Source organism: Manis javanica, chromosome 8, assembly GCF_040802235.1.
Source record: "Manis javanica isolate MJ-LG chromosome 8, MJ_LKY, whole genome shotgun sequence".
In the NCBI taxonomy this organism is placed as follows: domain Eukaryota; kingdom Metazoa; phylum Chordata; class Mammalia; order Pholidota; family Manidae; genus Manis; species Manis javanica.
The window spans coordinates 3,397,796-3,420,620 of NC_133163.1; the positions used below are offsets into that span (position 1 = coordinate 3,397,796).

General features: G+C 46.9%; 2 protein-coding genes across 3 annotated transcripts; one reads left to right on the plus strand and one right to left on the minus strand.

Annotated features, from left to right (window-relative positions):
* Positions 1-352: 352 nt before the first annotated feature.
* LOC108383612 (uncharacterized) lies at positions 353-19,199 on the minus strand. Its single transcript, XM_073212250.1, has 5 exons — positions 19,049-19,199; positions 18,291-18,855; positions 18,012-18,103; positions 3,494-3,853; positions 353-565 (listed from the first exon to the last, which is right to left on the minus strand). Exons 1-4 carry the CDS (start codon positions 19,197-19,199, stop codon positions 3,525-3,527), a joined length of 1,137 nt encoding a protein of 378 aa, XP_073068351.1. The 3' UTR covers positions 353-565; positions 3,494-3,524.
* On the plus strand, positions 18,775-21,632 carry ANKRD9 (ankyrin repeat domain 9). 2 transcript variants are annotated; one of them, XM_073241833.1, is made up of 4 exons: positions 18,775-18,982; positions 19,960-20,027; positions 20,552-20,574; positions 20,717-21,632. In XM_073241833.1, the coding sequence occupies exon 4, from the start codon at positions 20,756-20,758 to the stop codon at positions 21,536-21,538; it is 783 nt and encodes a 260-aa protein (XP_073097934.1). In that variant the 5' UTR covers positions 18,775-18,982; positions 19,960-20,027; positions 20,552-20,574; positions 20,717-20,755; the 3' UTR covers positions 21,539-21,632. The 2 variants fall into 2 exon arrangements, with proteins under 2 accessions (XP_073097934.1, XP_073097933.1); XM_073241832.1 differs by having other exon boundaries at positions 18,776-18,982; positions 20,552-21,632.
* The last annotated feature ends 1,193 nt before the right edge of the window (positions 21,633-22,825 follow it).

Consider the following 22,825-nt stretch of genomic DNA (forward strand, 5'->3'; position numbering starts at 1 on the left):
ATCCCTGTCTTTCTGCCTAACACATGGATCCTCTGAAGCCCATTAATACATCCTTAAAAAGTCATAAATCAATTTCATGTCAAATGTCCAGAGACCACCACCATTAGAAACACCTGAAATGTGGTTTAAAACTGCAGTTTCTTTTAACTCTATCAGAGACCTACAATTTCAGTATTTCTGAAGTGGGAAATCTTTGTTTGACAAGCAATCCTGACACTCTTACATCTATGAGGCTTAACAAATTGCTGTTGTAGGTCCTGAAGTAGGAACCATTTTGGCATGTTGGGCACGGGTGGATCATAGACACAAGGTTTAGAAAAATGCAGAAAATAAATCTCCCAGAAATCAGAAGCAAGTCTAGAACAGACTTTATTAGCAGTGGAACAAACTTGAATATAATGCAGGATCCATCATACCTACAGAACTCATGCTGACCTCGGTGAAACTCCCAGGGAAATCAAGTTAAAAAGACTTGAAAGTAGATTTTGAGGTTCCAAGTAATTTGGTTCCTCTAAATACTTAGCATTTCCCTTTATGGTTCAGATTCAGTTTTCCATTACTCAACCTGAAAAGAAGATAATGAGAAAAGTCAAGGGTCAAGTAATTGTATCACCACCATAGAGAGACAATGTGATTATTTAGCAATTACAGGAGAAAAGGCAGGTCTCCGCTCTGGCTCGCCCAGGCCACCCTGACTACTCACAGAACTCGCACACTTTATACGGACATTTCTTGCCCTTGCACCTTACCTATAAAATGAGAGAATGGGTGTCCAGTGTCCCTTCCAAGTCTAACTTTTAGCCCAAAGGGGACACTTACCTTTACATTTATTTCTGCAATAACGATTCACCAAACACTCAAATTTTGGAACTATTAAAAATGAGAAAGGTATACTTTTCACTTTATTTCTACCTTCATAGATAAACATTTATTAATTTTGAAAGCTGAGATATCTTTTTTTGCCATGTGATCTAATTTTAAAAAGCCTTCTAATCATCTTATTATTTATATAGATAGTTGTTTGAATGGCTCATCAGATCCAACCTTTAATATTGTTATTCAAGTTTAGAATATATTTTAGTGGTCGACACTAAGTAATCCGTGGGATTCATAATGCTCTTCATTCTCTGATGTATTTTGATTGTTTGCTGTCTTCAGCAAAATGACAGCTCCGTGGAAGCAGGAGACAGGAGATTCCATATGCTCTGCTCACCACCGTACCTCTAGTGCTTAGAGCAATTCCTGGCACACAGTGGGTGTTTAATAAATGCTGGCAGATGAATGACTCAGTAATACATTTATTCCTACTTAAAGGCTGAATGGATCACATTTCCTCATAAAATGAGTTTACTATTCAAGTGCTAAATATCCTGTTATGTTTCCTTTGGACAAACACCAAAGGCACATTTGAGAGAAAACTAGAGACACAGAGAAATATGCTCTATTACTCCCTCTGGATAAGAACAGCACCTCCTGATACAATGAAACATAACATCCTCTTAACTTTTCGCCTCATTAAAGAGGCAGTGGCCACCATAGGCCTTCCCATCAGAGCCACAGACTGGTTGGTAGGCTGATTGACAGTTTGTATGTCCAGTTGGGTTCTCGTTGCTGGTACTGCCAGTCTACAGTAATGTTTAAGACCATCAGGTGAGTATAGGGAACTTAATTTAATTCTGATATTGTAATAAAATTAATTATTGATTAAGCATTGTGTTAAATCAATCATTCTGCTGGTCCTTTGTATTTTTATTTAATCTGTGCAACCATATTGAAAGGAAAGTATATTGTGCCCTATTGTATAGTCTCAGGCACACAGGGCATTTAAGTGACAAGCCCACAATGTGAGGATTCAATACCCAGGCTGGGATCCAGACCCTGAGCTACCTGACGCTGGGGCTCCTGCTCTGACTACACGCCAGGCTGCGGCCACTTTAACTCTGTAGACAAGCCTTTCCCCACCTGAGGAAGCAATAATTCAGGAAAAGTCACATACACACACAAATACAAAACACAAATGGCCATAATTTTTTGAGCCTTTCTTATCTCATATCCCATGAAAGAAAATGAATCAGAAGGTAGAATTTTGCAGAGTTCAGCTGAGCAGTACTTGAAGCATTTTCTCAGAATCAAGTTATGGAATGACAAAAGCCTATGAGCATTAAGAAGCTTTGACTAGCAGATGAGGACAGAGACACTACACGGGAGGGTGAGGACCTTCGACAGAGGGCTCAGCGCTCGTAGGACAGAGGAAAATGAACAGGTCTCTTGGTCTTCTCCACTGGTTCTAGGTAGCCATGCTATTCACACCAATCCATTACTTTCACTCACACATATTCTGTGAAATGGACAGGGTTGGCATCCCTGTTTCAGAAAAGAATATACAACTGAGAAATTTTAAGTGACAACCTAAACACTCAGAAACCTGCTGGTGGTGACATTAAGGTGTGGGGTATGAGTGTCCCTGGGAGATTACTGCTTCCTGCCAGCCTCGACAGAGACCAGGAGGAACACGCATATTTCATTTGAAAGCGTGTTGAGGAATGGGAAGGTACGAGTTTAAAAACTCAGTTTCTGTTAAGATAATGTGACGCAGGAAGTGTTCTGGAAAGCTGTGTTGGATGTATTAAGTGTAGTGTCTAGGGTCATTGTTAAATGGATTTAGGAGTCTGGTGGTTGGGAGAAAGGGAAGAGACGAGCCACGGATGTGCATGTTTGCAGTGATGACTTCCGAATATCATTTGTTCACTCATCTGACAAATAGCTCACAAGAATCTATTATATACCTGCCTTGTTCTAAGATCTGGGGATATCATTTGAAAAGAAATACCACTTTCTTTAAGGAGTTCACGATACAATTGAATAAACAAATCAATTACAGAGCAATATGACACAGTCTACGTTAAAGGATATCTTTAGATTTTCCAATACTAATTCATGGAAAATCAAAAGGATTCTGTACAATGTGGATGATGTCTGAGCGAGAGTGACATGAAATATCCAGTCGTGCCCAATCACGGACTTGGTTTAATCATGAAAAGTTTTAAATGCCATGCTTAGGAATTCGGATTTTATTTTCTAGGTAGTGTGACACTACTGAAAATTTTTCAGCAGGGAAAAATATATTAGATTTGTGCTTACAAGTAGCACTTAAGTGGTTTGTAGATCATAGATGGTATGGAGATGGGCATGAAAGTTAAATTTGGTGGAGATGTGGGCTCAGTTAATGAGGGTCTGAGCTAGTGCAGTACAGGTAGAAAGGCTTGCGTGGGAAACAGACGGCAACGCGATGAAATGGAAGGGCTTGCTCGCTGCTCCTTGATGGTCATAGGTGTGCACAAAAACAATCGTCTCTAAATTCTTTCTCATTTCATTGAATTAGTGTCATTAGTGTTTATCATTAGTTCAGCGTTTCTGTTAACTATTTCAGGTCTTGGAAAATATAATGGCTGAGATAAGTTACTGAGGGAAAAAAAAAGAAATTAGCACTCACCTGAATCTCCTTTAGATTGTGATTCAAAGGCTTATGTACAGTTTTTCTTTCTTGTTGACTGTAAAAAGGTCTTGATCTCTGCTGTTGCCTCGACAATCCTGGTTCTCCTTGGTGGCCAGAAGATCCTGGCTTCCCTTCCTCCTGAATCCCCTTGCAGACTCCCAGGCTGATTGGAATCCCCTGATTCTCCTGGCTGGTTAGGATGCCCTGGTCGTCCTTGCATGTTGCTACCTCCCGGCTTAGTCGATTCCTTTTGTCCCCTTTGAATGTTAGCTTCGTTTCCTCCCTCTACAATAAGTGCAGATTCTGGACCCTCTTGTAGTTTAAAAACACTTGTTTTCAAAGGTTGGGTTGAAGATACTGGAATATACCATAAACACAAAAGTAAAAATGAAGTTATTCAACTTAAAGAATTTAAATCAATAGCATTCATTCCCACAATATAGTATGTATTTAATGCCTCTGATTTTTTTAACCAAACCTCAAGGCAGAATCTTCCCATTACATCTCATAGCCTGAATATTTTGGTCCCTTCATTTTTTATCTTGACCATATTACACGGTTTCCAAAAATCATGGGATCAAGCAGGCTTGTCCTGTTTCTAAATTGGAATCTGAATTATTTGAACTGGGCTTTCAAACTATCCCAAATTCCTTTTAATGATTCCCTGATGAATCAAGCATGTGCTGTTTAATGCCTTCTCCACATCACAGAACCCTTTCCAGTATTCCCACCCTTACCCTACAGGAGATGCCATCATAAACATTCCAGACATAAGAGCTGTGAGGCATGAGCTCCCCTCTGTACTCCCTTCTCCGTCTCTATGCTTTCTGAGGCCAGGTTCTCCCTTGTCCCTGTCCTGAAGGCACTGGTTTCCCTTCTTCAGAATATACTTTCTTTCACAGCCAGCTTTAGGTCCACCATGTCCCATAAAGGCCCTAGCATCAACCAACCAACCATACTCTGGTGGTTATTTGTTCCTTTCTTTAGTGTTCAAACTCCTCAAGGAGATGATAGATATTATATGACTATTTCTTAAAACCTATATTTCATAACTCATCTTTTCTACTGCTTCTCAAATTCATTTTGGAAGTCCGTCCATCACTACATATACATATAGATACATACATACATACATACATATATATGTATGTATATATATAATTCATATATTCCAAAATAAGAAGCATCTAGAAAACAGTGAATAAGAAAATGGAGTGGCTTTGGGGCCAGTGAATACAATGGTATCCACTGGGTCTTATGCTTCTTGTTCTCGGTTTGGTACAAATGTTTCTTTTTGGCCTCCTCACCTTTTCCATTTGATGATTCCTCTTTCTGCCCTCACTTCTTAAGTTGGGGTTTCCCCAAAAGTTTTATTCGGTCAGGCTCACTTTCACAAGGTACCGTGGTAATTTTTTCAGTTTATACAATCTTAAATGATTTCAATATGAATGGTTCCAAATCTATACCTAGGGTTCCACTTGCATTTGCAACGGCCCTGCTTTACATTCCAGTGAGTGTACACACTTGTGTCTTCAAACGAATTTAGCTAAAGTTAAATCCATCCGTTGAGCATCCTATGGAAACCTCCCTTGCTGGTGGTTAGGGCTCTAGCCCAGGCACAGGAGTTCAGATTAGTAGCCTGGCTTACTAACCTGTGACAGAGCACCGAGCAGGGGCTGCGGATGTAATCCAAGCATTCATTCAAATTTACCAAAAACATTACAACAAATTTAAAGTCTATTACTGTGCCAGAACTATAGTAAGATCGAGAGATACAATTATAAGTCACTTACGGACTTATATAAGTCACTTAGAAACTGGGAATCTAACAGTGGGTGCAAACAAACAAACAGGAATTTACAGTAGTGTGATCAATGCTACAATGTAAGAAGTAAATCAGACAATAGACCCAGAGTCAAGATAGCAGAGAGTGGGCACCATTTCCCCTTTTTGAAGGAGGTGACACATAAGAAGCACAGGCTATAGTCAGAAAAATGGGTAAGGAAAGGAATATTTTCAGCCGAGAATTGAGTACATGGCATGATTTCTAAGAACCAAACATCGCTTTTGACAAGCACTAACTTCAAGTGACATCAATTAAAATAGAGAAATAGATGACATGGGAAAAAAAGATTGGTGATCTTTTTAGTTGTTAATTGTGTTTAGTTTTTTAGTAGGTTATATAAGAAAATTGAATCAAATCCTAAAGATGAAAAGGGCAATCAGTTTACAATAGCTTTCTCTTCCCAATTCCCTCCATCTCTTTCCCTACCTAGAACCTAATTATATGTACCAGGTTTTTCACACAAAATACATTACAGACAATGTATTTTTAAATATATTTGAATATCTTTCCACACAATTGGTAGCACACTGTATACACTGTTTTACTCCTTTTCTCCTTTGACAATGCAATGAGGGTATCTCTATGTCAATACATATAAAGCACCTTAATTATTTTCCCTAATTGGCTGTTTACTATCTCAGTTGTTAAGTTTACCATAATTTTTAACCAGTCTTCTAGGAATGAGCAGCTAGTTTATTTCCTCCTCTACTATTACAATGATTTCATGAAAATCCTAATATTACATCATTTTTCATATTTATACATTTGTAAGAAAAATTAGGGATGGAATTTTTAGGTAAAAAAGATAACTAAGATATCAGAATGTGGTTTTGATTATTTTTTTTTTTTTTTCACTTTTTTTTTTTTTTTTTTTTATTGGTTTTTTTTTTTTTTTTTTTTTGAGAGGGCATCTCTCATATTTATTGATCAAATGGTTGTTAACAACAATAAAATTCAGTATAGGGGGGTCAATGCTCAATGTACAATCATTAATCCATCTCAAGCCTAATTCTCGTCAGTCTCCAATCTTCTGAAGCATAACGAACAAGTTCTTACATGGTGAACGAATTCTTACAGAGTGAATAAATTCTTACATGGTGAACAGTACAAGGGCATTCATCACAGAAACTTTCGGTTTTGATCATGCAATATGACCTATAAACCATCAGGTCAAATATGAATATTCATTTGATTTTTGTACTTGATTTATATGTTGATCCCACATTTCTCCTATTATTATTATTATTTTTATTTTTAATAAAATGCTGAAGTGGTAGGTAGATGCAAGATAAAGGTAGAAAACATAGTTTAGTGCTGTAAGAAGGCAAATGTAGATGATCAGATGATCAGGTGTGTGCCTATGGACTAAGTATTAATCCAGGCTAGACAAGGGCAGCAAGACATCCACGGATGCAGAAGATTTCTCTCAAAGCAGGGGGGGTGAGGTTCTGAGCCTCACCTCTGTTGATCCCCAAATTCTCACCTGATGGCCCCCCTGCGACTGTGCCTGTCTTAGGTTGTTCCTCCCTTGAGGAATCTTACCCGTCTCTGGCTAACCAGTCATCTTCCGGGGCCATACAGGGAAATGTAAAGTTGGTAAGTGAGAGAGAAGCCATATTGTTTGCAAAGGTTAGCTTTTTACTTCTTTGCAGATTTATGCCCTGTGGCTTCTATGCCCAGCACTTGTCTCGAGGTATCTTTACCACCTGGAGGAATTATGATACTCGGTAAATTCGATATGAGGCACGAATTCTATTTAAGGTTTGTAATTAGGAAGGAAGAAGAAAAGCTATAGATGTAGCATATGAAGGAAACTTGGGAGGATTGATTATTTCTTTGACATATCTTCTTGTATAGTACCTTAAGTATGTATAGGTTTTAAACTACTAACTAATTTGCACACACATATTAACATAATAGGAATACGGTGACATAAACAAAGCAAATCTATAATTACCAGCCATCTCCAGTGAAGCCAAGAAAACCATTTAGGCACCCTAGGCATTTGTGAAAATTTATCTATAATATGATGGATATTTTCCAACTGTACTTGAACCATCAGACAAATTAAAGCAGCCCATTTCTGGGATCTGTTCACATCCCATATGTTCTTTTAACCATAGATAGTCTATAGCCATAAGATTTTGGAGTGCTACAACTTGCACCCCTCCCAACTCCTGGTTGAGTTCCAACAGTACAGATCCAGTCAAATTCGTTGTCTCACTGTATGCACATGCCAGCCTAGACATCTCCCTCCTCCTTCTTATGGCAAGTCCAGGAGACGGTGGGCTGGATGCAGCCACAACCGCAGCATCGTCCGGATCCCTGGGGAGGCTTTTTGATGATCATCCCCCGGCACGAGTCCTCCAGAGAGTGCTGATGCCGGAAGCTCCTCCTCATATCGTATCTTATTTCATTTTCTGGGTATCCAAGCTAGGCCTTGATCTTCTGCGTAGAAACAAACAGACCCTTTGCCCACACTTTGACATGCCCTCTATACCACTGTGCAGAACTCATTGGAGGTCAGCACACAGTAACTGCTTTTTTTTTTTTTTTTTTTTTAATTAAGAGAAAGGAATATTATCAGAAAAGAGTACCTCCATAGCTGATCATCTGACACCCTTTAAGTGATCAACATTAAGGATATTTAAAGCATGCGTTGATCTTTGATTTACCAATAGTTTTATCCTGTTAACGAGTAATCCCCTTTTCTTTCTTTCTTTCTTTCTTTTTTTTTTTTTTTTTAAATTTTTAATCTACCCTTACATGAAGAATACTATGTTTACTATGCTCTCCCCTATATCAGGTCCCCCCTAACAACCCCATTACGGTTACTGTCCATCAGCTTAGCAAAATGTGGTAGAGTCACTACTTGTCCTCTCTGTGTTGTGCAGCCCACCCTCCCCTTTCTCCCTCCCCCCCCATGCATGCTAATCTTAATACCCCCCTTCTTCTTCTCCCCCCTTATCCCTCCCTGCCCACCCATCCTCCCCAGTTCCTTTCCCTTTGGTACCTGTTAGTCCATTTTTGGGTTCTGTAATTCTGCTGCTGTTTTGTTCCTTCAGTTTTTCCTTTGTTCCTATACTCCTCAGATGAGTGAAATCATTTGGTATTTCTCTTTCTCCGCTTGGCTTATTTCACTGAGCATAATACTCTCCAGCTCCATCCATGTTGCTGCAAATGGTTGGATTTTTCCACTTCTTATGGCTGAGTAGTATTCCATTGTGTATATGTACCACATCTTCTTTATCCATTCATCTACAGATGGACATTTAGGTTGCTTCCAATTCTTGGCTATTGTAAATAGTGCTGCAATAAACATAGGAGTGCATCTGTCTTTCTCAAACTTGATTGCTGCGTTCTTAGGGTAAATTCCTAGGAGTGGAATTCCTGGGTCAAATGGTAGGTCTGTTTTGAGCATTTTGATGCACCTCCATACTGCTTTCCACAATGGTTGTACTAATTTACATTCCCACCAGCAGTGTAGGAGGGTTCCCCTTTCTCCACAGCCTCGCCAACATTTGTTGTTGTTTGTCTTTTGGATGGCAGCTATCCTTACTGGTGTGAGGTGATACCTCATTGTAGTTTTAATTTGCATTTCTCTGATAATTAGCGATGTGGAGCATCTTTTCATGTGTCTCTTGGCCATCTGTATTTCTTTTTTGGAGAACTGTCTGTTCAGTTCCTCTGCCCATTTTTTAATTGGGTTATTTGTTTTTTGTTTGTTGAGGCGTGTGAGCTCTTTATATATTCTGGACGTCAAGCCTTTATCAGATCTGTCATTTTCAAATATATTCTCCCATACTGTAGGGTTCCTTTTTGTTCTATTGATGGTGTCTTTCGCTGTACAGAAGCTTTTCAGCTTAATGTAGTCCCACTTGCTCATTTTTGCTGTTGTTTTCCTTGCCCGGGGAGATATGTTCAAGAAGAGATCACTCATGTTTATGTCTAAGAGGTTTTTGCCTATGTTTTTTTCCAAGAGTTTAATGGTTTCGTGACTTACATTCAGGTCTTTGATCCATTTTGAGTTTACCTTTGTATATGGGGTTAGACAATGGTCCAGTTTCATTCTCCTACATGTAGCTGTCCAGTTTTGCCAGCACCATCTGTTGAAGAGACTGTCATTTTGCCATTGTATGTCCATGGCTCCTTTATCAAATATTAATTGACCATATATGTTTGGGTTAATTTCTGGGGTCTCTAATCTGTTCCACTGGTCTGTGGCTCTGTTCTTGTGCCAGTACCAAATTGTCTTGATTACTATGGCTTTGTAGTAGAGCTTGAAGTTGGGGAGTGAGATCCCCCCTACTTTATTCTTCTTTTTCAGGATTGCTTTGGCTATTCGGGGTCTTTGGTGTTTCCATATGAATTTTTGAATTATTTGTTCCAATTCATTGAAGAATGTTGCTGGTAATTTGAGAGGGATTGCATCAAATTTGTATATTGCTTTCGGCAGGATGGCCATTTTGACGATATTAATTCTTCCTAGCCATGAGCATGGGATGAGTTTCCATTTATTAGTGTCCCCTTTAATTTCTCTTAAGAGTGACTTGTAGTTTTCAGAGTATAAGTCTTTCACTTCCTTGGTTAGGTTTATTCCTAGGTATTTTATTCTTTTTGATGCAATGGTGAATGGAATTGTTTTCCTGATTTCTCTTTCTATTGATTCGTTGTTAGTGTATAGGAAAGCTACAGATTTCTGTGTGTTGATTTTGTATCCTGCAACTTTGCTGTATTCCGATATCAGTTCTAGTAGTTTTGGAGTGGAGTCTTTAGGGTTTTTTATGTACAGTATCATATCATCTGCAAATAGTGACAGTTTAACTTCTTCTTTACCAATCTGGATTCCTTGTATTTCTTTGTTTTGTCTGATTGCCGTGGCTAGGACCTCCAGTACTATGTTGAATAACAGTGGGGAGAGTGGGCATCCCTGTCTGGTTCCCGATCTCAGTGGAAATGCTTTCAGCTTCTCGCTGTTCAGTATAATGCTGGCTGTGGGTTTATCATATATGGCCTTTATTATGTTGAGGTACTTGCCCTCTATTCCCATTTTGCTGAGAGTTTTTATCATGAATGGATGTTGAATTTTGTCAAATGCTTTTTCAGCATCTATGGAGATGATCATGTGGTTTTTGTCTTTCTTTTTGTTGATGTGGTGGATGATGTTGATGGATTTTCGAATGTTGTACCATCCTTGCATCCCTGGGATGAACCCCACTTGGTCATGGTGTATGATCCTTTTGATATACTGTTGAATTCTGTTTGCTAATATTTTATTGAGTATTTTTGCATCTACATTCATCAGGGATATTGGTCTGTAATTTTCTTTTTTGGTGGGGTCTTTTCCTGGTTTTGGTATTAGGGTGATGTTGGCTTCATAGAATGAGTTTGGGAGTATTCCCTCTTCTTCTATTTTGTGGAACACTTTAAGGAGAATGGGTATTATGTCTTCTCTGTGTGTCTGATAAAATTCCGAGGTAAATCCGTCCGGCCCCGGGGTTTTGTTCTTGGGTAGTTTTTTGATTACTGTTTCAATTTCTTTGCTTGTAATTGGTTTGTTTAACTTTTGTGTTTCTTCCTTGGTCAGTCTTGGGAGGTTGTATTTTTCTAGGAAGTTGTCCATTTCTTCTAGGTTTTCCAGCTTGTTGGCATATAGGTTTTCATAGTAGTCTTTAATAATTCTTTGTATTTCTGTGGAGTCTGTCGTGATTTTTCCATTCTCATTTCTGATTATGTTGATTTGTGTTGACTCTCTTTTTCTCTTAATAAGTTGGGCTAGAGGCTTATCTATTTTGTTTATTTTCTCAAAGAACCAGCTCTTGGTTTCGTTGATTTTTGCTATTGTTTTATTCTTCTCAATTTTGTTTATTTCTTCTCTGATCTTTATTATGTCCCTCCTTCTGCTGACTTTAGGCCTCATTTGTTCTTCTTTTTCCAGTTTTAATAATTGTGATGTTAGACTATTCATTTGGGATTGTTCTTCCTTCTTCAAGTGTGCCTGGATTGCTATATACTTTCCTCTTAAGACTGCTTTCGCTGCATCCCACAGAAGTTGGGGCTTAGTGTTGTTGTTGTCATTTGTTTCTATATATTCCTTGATCTCTATTTTGATTTGTTCATTGATCCATTGATTATTTAGTAGCATGTTGTTAAGCCTCCATGTGTTTGTGAGCCTTTTTGTTTTCTTTGTAGAATTTATTTCTACTTTCATACCTTTGTGGTCTGAAAAATTGGTTGGTAGAATTTCAATATTGTGGAATTTACTGAGGCTCTTTTTGTGAGCTAGTATGTGGTCTATTCTGGAGAATGTTCCATGTGCACTTGAGAAGAATGTATATCCTGTTGCTTTTGGATGTAAAGTTCTATAGATGTCTATTAGGTCCATCTGTTCTAGTGTGTTGTTCAGTGCCTGTGTGTCTTTACTTATTTTCTGCCCGGTGGATCTATCCTTTGGGGTGAGTGGTGTGTTGAAGTCTCCTACAATGAATGCATTGCAGTCTATTTCCCTCTTTAGTTCTGTTAGTATTTGCTTCACATATGCTGGTGCTCCTGTATTGGGTGCATATATATTTAGAATGGTTATATCCTCTTGTTGGACTAAGCCCTTTATCATTATGTAGTGGCCTTCTTTATCTCTTGTTACTTTCTTTGTTTTGAAGTCTATTTTGTCTGATATTAGTACTGCAACCCCTGCTTTCTTCTCACTGTTGTTTGCCTGAAATATGTTTTTCCATCCCTTGACTTTTAGTCTATGCTTATCTTTGGGTTTAAGGTGAGTTTCTTGTAAGCAGCATATAGATGGGTCTTGCTTTTTTATCCATTCTATTACTCTATGTCTTTTGATTGGTGCATTAAGTCCATTTACATTTAGGGTGACTATTGAAAGATATGTACTTATTGCCATTGCAGGCTTTAGATTCGTGGTTACCAAAGGTTCAAGGTTAGCTTCTTTAGTATCTTACTGCCTAACTTAGCTCGCTTATTGAGCTGTTATATACACTGTCTGGAGAGTCTTTTCTTCTCTCCCTTCTTATTCCTCCTCCTCCATTCTTCATATGTTGTGTGTTTTGTTCTGTGCTCTTTTTAGGGGTGCTCCCATCTAGAGCAGTCCTTGTAGGATGCCCTGTAGAGGTGGTTTGTGGGAAGCAAATTCCCTCAGCTTTTGCTTGTCTGGGAATTGTTTAATCCCGCCATCATATTTAAATGATAGTCGTGCTGGATACAGTATCCTTGGTTCAAGGCCCTTCTGTTTCATTGCATTAAGTATATCATGCCATTCTCTTCTGGCCTGTAGGGTTTCTGTCGAGAAGTCTGATGTTAGCCTGATGGGTTTTCCTTTATAGGTGACCTTTTTCTCTCTAGCTGCCTTTAAAACTCTTTCCTTGTCCTTGATCCTTGCCATTTTAATTATTATGTGTCTTGGTGTTGTCCTCCTTGGATCCTTTCTGTTGGGGGTTCTGTATAATTCCATGGTCTGTTCGATTATTTCCTCCCCCAGTTTGGGGAAGTTTTCAGCAATTATTTCTTCAAAGACACTTTCTATCCCTTTTCCTCTTTCTTCCTCTTCTGGTATCCCTATAATACGAATGTTTTTCCTTTTGTATTGGTCACATATTTCTCTTAGTGTTGTTTCATTCCTGGAGATCCTTTTATCTCTCTCTCTGTCAGCTTCTATACGTTCCTGTTCTCTGGCTTCTATTCCTTCAATGGCCTCTTGCATCTTATCCATTCTGCTTATAAATCCTTCCAGGGATTGTTTCACTTCTGTGATCTCTTTCCTGACATCTGTGATCTCCTTCCGGACTTCATCCCACTGCTCTTGCATTTTTCTCTGCATCTCATCCCACTGCTCTTGCATTTTTCTCTGCATCTCATCCCATTGCTCTTGCATTTTTTTCTGCATCTCTGTCAGCATGTTCATGATTTTTATTTTGAATTCTTTTTCAGGAGGACTAGTTAGGTCTGTCTCCTTCTCAGGTGTTGTCTCTGTGATCTTTGTCTGCCTGTAGTTTTGCCTTTTCATGGTGATAGAGATAGTTTGCAGAGCTGGTACAAGTGACCGCTGGAAGAGCTTCCCTTCTTGTTGGTTTGTAGCCTTTTCCTGGGAGAATAGCGACCTCTAGTGGCTTGTGCTGGGCAGCTGTGCGCAGACAGGGCTTCTGCTTCCTGCCCAGTTGCTTTGGGGTTTATCTCCGCTGTTGCTGTGGGCTTGGCCTGGCTGGGGCTGTTCCTCCAAAATGGTGGAGCCCCGTTGGAGGGGGAGCAGCCAGGAGACTATTTATCTCCGTAAGGGGCCTCTGTGCTCCCTGCTGCCCAGGGGGTTAGAGTGCCCAGAGATCCCCAGATTCCCTGCTTCTGGTCTAAGTGACCTGTCCTGCCCCTTTAAGATTTCCAAAAAGCACTCTCCAAACCAAAACAACAACAGCAACAATGAGAGAGGGAACAGAAAGAAAGAGAAAAAAAAAAAAAGGAAAAAAAAAGGAAAAAACAAGCGATTTTTTTTGTTTTTTTTTTTTTGTCCTCAGGTGCCGGTCCCAGGCACCCGCTCACTGGTCCTGCTGCCCTGTCTCCCTAGCACCAGGGTCCCTGTCCTTTCAAGGCTTCCAAAAAGCACCCACCCACCGGTCCCGCAGGGAAGGAACGCTCAATATTCTTTGTCCTCAGGCACTGGTCCCACGCACCCGCTCACCAGTCCCGCCGCCCTGCCTCCCTAGCACCGGGGTCCCTGTCCCTTCAAGGCTTCCAAAAAGCACTCGGCAAAAAGAGAGAAAAAAAAGGGGAAAAACGCGCGATTTCTTCCGTCCTCAGGTGCTGGTCTCAGGCACCCACCCACCGGTCCCACAGGGAAAAATGCGGGATATTCTTTGTCCTCAGGTGCCGGTCCCAGGCACCCGCTCACCAGTCCCGCCGCCCTGCCTCCCTAGCACCGGGGTCCCTGTCCCTTTTAGGCTTCCAAAAAGCACTCGCAGAAAAGAGAAAAAAAAAAGGGGAAAAACGCGCGATTTCCTCTGTCCTCAAGTGCCGGTCTCAGGCACCCGCCCACCGGTCCCGCAGGGAAAAACGGGGGATATTCTTTGTCCTCAGGCGCCGGTCCCAGCCACCCGCTCACCAGTCCCGCCACCGTGCCTCCCTAGCACTGGGGTCCCCGTCCCTTCAAGGCTTCCAAAAAGCGCTCGCCCAAAAGAGAAAAAAAAAAAAGGGGAAAAACGCGCGACCTCCTCCGTCCTCAGGCACCGGTCTCAGGCACCCACCCCCAGGTCTCGCAGGGAGAAACGCGGGATATTCTTTGTCCTCCGGCGCCGTTCCCAGGCACCTCCTCACCGGTCCCGCCACCCTGCCTCCCCAGCAACGGGGGCCCGTCCCTCTAAGGCTTCCAAAAAGCGCTCGCCAAAAAAAAAACCGCTCCGGTTTCTCTCCACCCGCCGGGAGCCGGGGGGAGGGGCGCTCGGGTCCCGCCGGGCTGGGGCTTGTATCTTACCCCCTTCACAAGGCGCTGGGTTCTTGCAGGTGTGGATGTGGTCTGGATGTTGTCCTGTGTCCTGTGGTCTCTATTTTAGGAAGATTTTTCTTTATTATATTTTCATAGCTCTATGTGTTTTTGGGAGGAGATTTCCACTGCTCTACTCATGCCGCCATCTTGGCTCCGCCCCCTGATTATCTATTTTTTAAGTTAAATTTTTATGAAATAATTATCTTCAATTTTTAAGTTAAATTTTTATAAAATAATTTTCTTCAATTTTGTAGTGTAGTTTTCTGATTTTACAAACTCTAAATACATGCTGGGCCTTGCTTTATTGTAATAGGCATTCTCTCTTCTTCACCCACCAGATCAATATAACCACTACATCTGGTATTAATATACTTTCTTCCAGCAACAAATACCTGCTGAATACATACTAAATGCCATCTAGCAAGACACTGAAGTACATAAGAGATATGGTACCTGCCATCATGGTACACACATGTCCTAGTAAGGGGTATTACCTGTATGCTATTTTTTCTCTAATATATATATTATGCATATATATATTTATATATATATATATATAAAGGAACAAATAACCACCAGAGAGTGTTTTTTATATATATATATATATATATATTCTTTGCTCGTCCCTTTTCCGTCCCATCACTTAGCTCTATAGTCTTATTTCTTAACTCTAATACTTCAACAGCTCCCTAAATGGCATCTCTGTACAACTTTTCTCATATGTAATCCATTTTCGATATCACTACAGATCGATATTTCCCAGCAGAATGGTTCTGATCAAACCTACACTCAACAATCTGGAACAACTACAATGTTTTCAATGAAAAGAGAAGCACTATTTCTTGTGTTCCAACTACAAGGAGCTAAAGGTCATAGGCGCTTTACTTTCATCATTTCCTTTCACTAGATAAAAGAAAAAAATTGTCAAGCAGGAGGTCGTACTTTGGAGATAAGTTGGATTCTGTTTCATTTATTGTAATCTTACACTGAAAAACATACTATTTCTGCCATTTATTATCTTGAGAAATCTACATCACTAGCTGAAAATTTCTATATCAAAAACAGATAACCTAACAGTACTAAGGTAACGAACAGAAAAGTATATTAAGTGACAGGCACTGAAGAATTGAAGTAATGGCGGCTGGTGCTAGTGTACGCATGATTCCTGCAACAATCTGTTATTTCCATTTTAAAAAATGAGAAAACTCAGGCTAAAGTAAGTTATATTTTTCAAGAGCACATAAATAGAAAATTGCAAACCCGGGATTTGAACCCCTTTCTATATGACCATACAGTCCTAGATGATTGTGCAAAACCATATCCTTTAAGGTAGATGAACCTGAATATGCACAGACTTCATGATCCTTTCAGACGAGTTTTCTTCCCACTGTAATGTTCTGCTTTCCCTCTCGCCTTGCCCTGCTTCTCTTAAGCCACACCAAACCATCATTGTTGTATCGCCCAGTTACTGGTTTTATGCCTCTTGTCTATATATCTTCTGAAATTACTTCTTCCATCTTTCTGTGTGGCAGATGTTTCCCATTTAAAACATTTCTGACAAAGTATTACTAAATCACTCAACATTTCTAATTATCTACTTAGAGAGGTGAAAGGAAAGTCATTGAATGTGACTTTTCTTACCTGAGAATATGGCCAAGAACATGAAGGGAAAGAAAATGGAAGCCCCCATATTGGAGTCAGTTGTTTCAGACTTGGTGGCTGGACGGTTCTGAGGATAACTCTTCAGTAGATGCTTTCTGAATAAACCGTGCTGATCACCACGTTATATATTTGAACCAGCTCCCAAGGCTACACCCCTGGAGTGCCGCTGTCCCGGAGCCTACCCCGCAGCACAGACACAAAGGGGTACGCCAGGACCCCCTCCAATAGGCCCCAAAGGTTGCAGCCAGCGAGTGCCGCTGGCGCGACCTCTCCCCCACCCGCAGAGATCATAGGGGCCGCCAGGACCCCTCTGACAGGCCCTAAGGCTGCACCCCTGCAGTACCGCTGGCCCTCCCCCTCCCCCTCCACCAAAGACCCACAGGGGTCCGCCCGGACCCCCTTCGATAGGCCCACAAGGCTGCAACCCTGTAGTGCCGCTGGCGCGACACCTCCCCCGTCAGTACAGAACATCTGGTCCGCCAGGACCCTCACCGATTGGCCCGCGAGGCTGAAGCCCTGGAGTGCCGCTGGCCCTGCCCCTGCCCACCAGCAAAGACCCATAGGGGTCCGCCAGGAACCCTTCCAATAGGCCCCAAGTTTGCACTCCTGGATTGCCGCTGGCCGACCCCTCCTTTGCCAGCACAGACCTTAGGGTGTGTGTGTCAGGACCCCCTCCAATAGTCCCACAAGGGACTGCAAGGCTGCATCCCTGGAGTGCCATTGTCCCTGAGCCTCCCCCCGCAGCACACACACATAGGGGTACGCCAGTACACCTCCGAGAGGCCCAAAGGCTGCCCCCCTGGAGGACCGCTGGCCCGAGCCCTCCCCCAGCAGCACAAATCCATAGGGGTCCGATAGGACCCCCTCGGATACTTCCCCAAGGCTGCAGCCCTGGAGTGCCGCTGGATCGACGCCTCCCCCACCAGCACTGTCCCACAGGGGTCCGCCAGACCCCTCCGAAAGGCTCGTACGGCTGTCTCGGCACCTCCCCCACGAGCACAGGCCCACAGGGGTCCGCCACGAACCCTCGGATAGGCCCCAAGGCTGCACCCCTGGAGTGGCGCAGGCCCGACACCTCCCCCACGAGCACAGACCAATATGGGCCCGCCAGAACCCTTTCCACAGGCCCACAAGGTTGCACCCCTGGAGTGCTGCGGTCTCGGCCCCTCCCCCGCCAGCACAGACCAATAGCGGTCTGCCAGTACCCCACTGATAGGCCCCAAGGTTGCAGCCCTGGAGTGCCGCTGGATCGACGCCTCCCCCACCAGCACTGTCCCACAGGGGTCCGCCAGACCCCTCCGAAAGGCCTGCAAGACTGCACCCCTGGAGTACCGCTGTCCCGGGCCCTCCCCGGTGGTCCACGGCCCTCTTGGAGGTCTGCAAGGCCACACTGCGCTGAGGGTATCCGGTGGCGTCTCGGCACCACCTCCGGTGCGTGCATGTGAGGCACCCCAAATCTTGGACCCCTTGTGGGAACGCAATCCCCCACAAATATATGCAAGAAAGCAGGGAAGTACCTGTCTTCCTTCCGGGACGCTGCTCACTTGGAGGCCACTTCCCTCTGAGCTCCGATTTCCTGCCCGATGGATTGAGGGTCGTAATTCCCATGCTACCGGTTGTGAAAATGAAGCGAAATCGAGTATGTTCAGTAGAAATAGGCACACAGCAGACGCTCATAAATAACTGCATCCGTTCATCCATTCCCTGGGAACGTCAGCCCAGGGCAGGGACTCGCGAAGCACCGCCCCGGCCAGGCAGACGCAGTCTGTGGGGCCCGAAGGGGTCACAGCTCTTACCCTTTGACCCCTCCATGCACACACGTGAAAACAGTCCCGGAGCTCCTCCCCAAGGTCACTGAGGGTCGGTGCAAAGGGGACTTGGAATAAGACTCGAGGGGAAGAGAAGAGTCAGGCTCGGTGCTGCCGGGAAGCCTGCGCGCGCCTCCGGACTCTCCCTGAGCAGCGTTCCGCAATTGCGGCCCAGACCCCCGCCGCTGGCCGCCCAGCAGACGGCCTCCGCCCGCGGCTCGGGTTTCCGGAGCCCCGCCCTTCCCGTGCCGGTCCCCACCCCCGCGCGCCCTCAAGTTTCTCCCAACTTTTCCGCGGGTCCTTCTGGGCGCTCCGCCCACTGGCCAGTGACGTAACAATGGTGCAGCGCGGGGGCCAATGGGCGGCGGCGGGGCCCGGCAGCGCGGGCCAATGGCGACGGCGGACGGTCCCGCGGTCCAGCCGGGCCGGAGCCGCACTGCGCCGTCCGCCTGCCGCCGGCCCGCCCGCCTGCCGCCGGCCGGCCCGCCTCCCGCTCGACCGCCGCCGTCCCACCCGCCGCCGGCGCCGCCGCCCAGTGATCGGGCCGCGGCGGCTCAGAGTGCGGCTGCGGCGGGCGCGGGTGGCGGCGGCGCCCGCCTGTCCGGCCGTCTTGGGACCTTCGCCTGCGCGCCTACCCGCGGGGGCGGGGACCCAGGCCCGCGGCCTCGCAGCCCCCCACGGTGAGTCCCCCTCGCTCGCACCCAGACCCCTGCCGACACTCCCTCCTGCCCCTTGGGCACACGCACACGCAGGTGCAGCCCTCGCCTGCGCCGGCCACCGGCCCGCAGACACCTTGGCCTCACCCCCCGCGATCCGCGGCCGCCGGGAGGAGATGGGGAGAAGCAGGCGAGCGTCCGTAGCGCGCAGCCCTGTCCTCCGTGGCCCAACCGAGGCCATTCACGGAGCCGCAGCTGTGACTCGCTGCCCAGTGACGTGGGGAGGCCCAACTTTACGTAACCCGCCCGGTGCCCCACGGGTGTCCATACAGGGTACGCCTTGGAGCGCGGAGGCCCAGGCTTGGGGGTTGCCCTGGTCATTGTGCCCACGCCCCAAAAGAGCAGTGTGGCTTCAGCCGCCCCCACAGTACCCATCTCTGTAACTTAGTTACCCTGTGTGTGTGCACAAGGCCTGTCCGCACCCCAGGCCCTTGTGACCAAGGACTTACTTACCCTTAAGAGAAAGCAGTAAGGAACTTGGGCCAGAGCCAGGGGTCAGAGGGCACAGCTCAGGTTGCTGCTGGGGGCTCCGAGGGCAGGGGCAGGGCTCAGGATGGTTCTCTGTGGGTTGGAGAGCCCCCCCCCCCCCCCACGTCTGGAATGAGTCCAAAATGGGAGGCAAGAGACCTGGGTTCTGTGCGTGGTTCTACCTGACCTCCTGACTGACTTCGGACAAGCTTGTCTCTTGCTGGAAAATGGGGTGACAGTACCTGCTTCGTCTGTTAGTTGGGGAGATCAAGAGAGGTAGCCGGCCTGGAGGGGAGCTGCAGACCAAGTGTGGTATGCACTGTCTCTAGGGTGATTTCGTGCTCGTGCCTCCTCCCAGGAGCTAGGGTGCCAACACCCAGCAAACACCGTGTTTACAGAGAAGGTCAGAGCTCCTCCCTGCGTACTCACACTGCTGGGGCTCAGCCTGCATTTCTGCTACCCCTTTCTTGCAGATGCGGAAGCTGAGGCTCACAGAAGGAAAGTGATACACCCCACGACCTAATCGCCTGGTAGGAACCAGGTAGGTTTGAGCCTAGGGCTCTGCCCCTGCCGGGCCTGGGGGAAAGCCCGAGGGGCTCTTACTGCTGGTAGAGGTCAGAGGAACAGGGCCAAGTTTAGGTAGGTTTGGGGACAGCGAGCTTGGGCTACAGAAAGGACTTGGCTCAGCTTGAGATACGGACTGCAGCTTTCCTACCCCCTTACCTGGCCTTTTCTCTATTTGGGGGTGGATGCACCTGGCCCAAGTGGGACCGGGAACTCTGCAGGTTCCGGGCTGAAGGGGGTGGAGGATAGGGTTTCAATGTGGCTTCGGTGGTGGGTGGGGCTGGTCGGTCAAGCGCAGGGAGGGGCACTGTAGCAGAGGTGCCAGAGAACAGGACAGTTTCAGGGAGGCAGATCAGGTGCGACTAGATCAAGGATGTGGGCGCTGGTTCCGGGCCTGAGAAAGGGAGTTGCAACGGACGGTTTGATGGGTGGGGCAGGATGAAGAGTGGACTGGAGTCCCTTCTCGGCCCAGCCCCCGACCACCACCCCCTCTGCCCACAGGTGGACGACCGCCAGGCCATGTGGTGAGTCCGGGACGCGCCCACCAGCATGCCGTGGGACGCGCGGCCGCCAGGCGGTGGCGCCGACAGCGGCCCTGAGGGCGCAGGCGCGGCGCGCTCGCGGTTGCAGAAGCAATGCCGCAAGTCTTCATTTGCCTTCTACCAGGCGGTTCGCGACCTGCTGCCAGTGTGGCTGCTAGAGGACATGCGCGCCAGCGAGGCCTTCCACTGGGACGAGCGTGGGCGCGCCGCCGCATACTCGCCTTCCGAGGCGCTGCTCTACGCGCTCGTGCACGACCACCAGGCGTACGCGCACTACCTGCTGGCCACCTTCCCGCGGCGAGCCCTCGCGCCACCCAGCGCCGGGTTCCGCTGCTGCGCCGCGCCGGGGCCGCACGTGACGCTGGCGGTGCGCTACAACCGAGTGGGCATCCTGCGCCACATCCTGCGCACCCTCTGTGACTTCCCGCCTGAGGAGCGCACGCGGGTGCTCGACCGGCGTGGCTGTAGCCGCGTGGAGGGCGGTGGCACGTCGCTGCACTTGGCGTGTGAGCTGGTGCGCCCTGAGTGCCTCTTCCTGCTGCTTGGCCACGGTGCCTCTCCGGGCCTGCGTGACAGTGGTGGCCTCACACCGCTTGACCTGCTGCTGCGCCAGCTGGGCCACGACGCAGGGACCGCCCCTGCCAACGGGGCACCCGGCGAGCCTCACCAGCGCCACTTGCTGCTTCTCGATTTACTGGCGCTGTACACGCCTGCAGGTGCCACAGGCCCGGCCCGCCTAGAGCTGCTGGGCGACCGGCCGCGCTGGCAGCGGCTGCTGGGCGAAGACAAGTTCCAGTGGCTGACGGGCCTTGCGCCGCCCTCGCTCTTCACACGCGCCATGCAGGTGCTGGTCACCGCCATCTCTCCCGGTCGCTTCCCGGAGGCCTTAGACGAGCTGCCGCTGCCACCCTTCCTGCAACCACTGGACCTCACGGGCAAGGGCTAGACCACAGGGCACCCTGGGCACTGGATTTTTGGAGAATACTATTTTTCAGAGCGTTGTACCCAGCACTTTACATACATTGATCTCTACAGCAGAATCTGCCTAGTCTGTTGCGTGCCCTAGGGACAGGGCCAGGGTGGTCAGGTGGGCCCCAAGCTGCAGGTTTTCTGATTCTAGCTGGGCTCGGCTCCCCACCTTCCTGCAGGGGGTGGGGAATGAGGGCTCATGTGACTCCTGAGAGCCAGGCCCTGTTCCCAGCTCACTGCTGGGTCCCTGAGGAGGGTGAGGACCAGCCTCCGCCTTGATCTTGGGGCAGCAGGAAGGTGTTCCAGAGAGACTGACAGCTGAGCTGAGCAGAAGGAATTGGGGGCGGGGGTATGGACTGACTCGCCCAAGCAGGCAGGGTAACGTGCAAAGGCCTGGAAACTAAGGGTTCCCCGGAGGTACACAGGGCCTTGGAAACTCCCCTGTGGGGCTTGGACTCCACCCAGGGGGCTGGAGGAGGGCAGGAAGACCTGCTGTGCTGGAGAGGGAGGCTTGACACAGGGTGGGCCTCTTGGTCCTCCCCCATCCCAAACTGGCCACCTGCCCTCCTAGGGTGTCACTGTGACCCTCTCAACGCCCAGAGCTGGTCTACCCAACCCTGACTTGTCCCCATCACCCTTTGCTCTCCTCCTACCATTAGTAGGCACCTAGCCCTGGGCCTTGCTGGCCCCACCACTGCTGTGGGGGTACTGCCTCGGCTGGTTTCTGCAGGAAGGTTCTGAAGATGGAGACTTGTTAATGGAAGTTGCCACCAGGGCAACTTCTGTGGCAACTTCCATTGATCCTTCCAGACAAAGAGACTCTGGCTGAAAAGCTGGGTCAATGCCCTGAGGAGCCCTGGGACCAGGGAGAATGGCCAGGCTGCCTTGCCTGGGAATTCTGCTGGGCCATGAAGTTCAACGCGCCCTGGCCTGGGCTGGAGGGCCACAATGTCCTGCCGGGAGCAGAGGGCTAAAGGTCTGCTAGATGGAGGTGACGCGTGGCTGCGGGCAGCTGCTGCCCACCCTCCTCCCAGCATCCATGAGGGGAGCATGCCTGGGGGCCAGAGAGGCTTTGGGTGGTGGTGGAGTCTGGGGTGGTGAGCCATAGCGGGGAGGCAGTGGGAGGAGCTTAGGCAGCAGGAAGATCCTGCCTGAGAGGCCTGGTTCTGGCCCGCACCTGCCACCTGCTTTCAGGGTGATCTTAGCCAAGCCCCTGCCCTGAGCTTCAGTGTCCTCATCTGTTTTCAAGGTATTTGGGGCCATC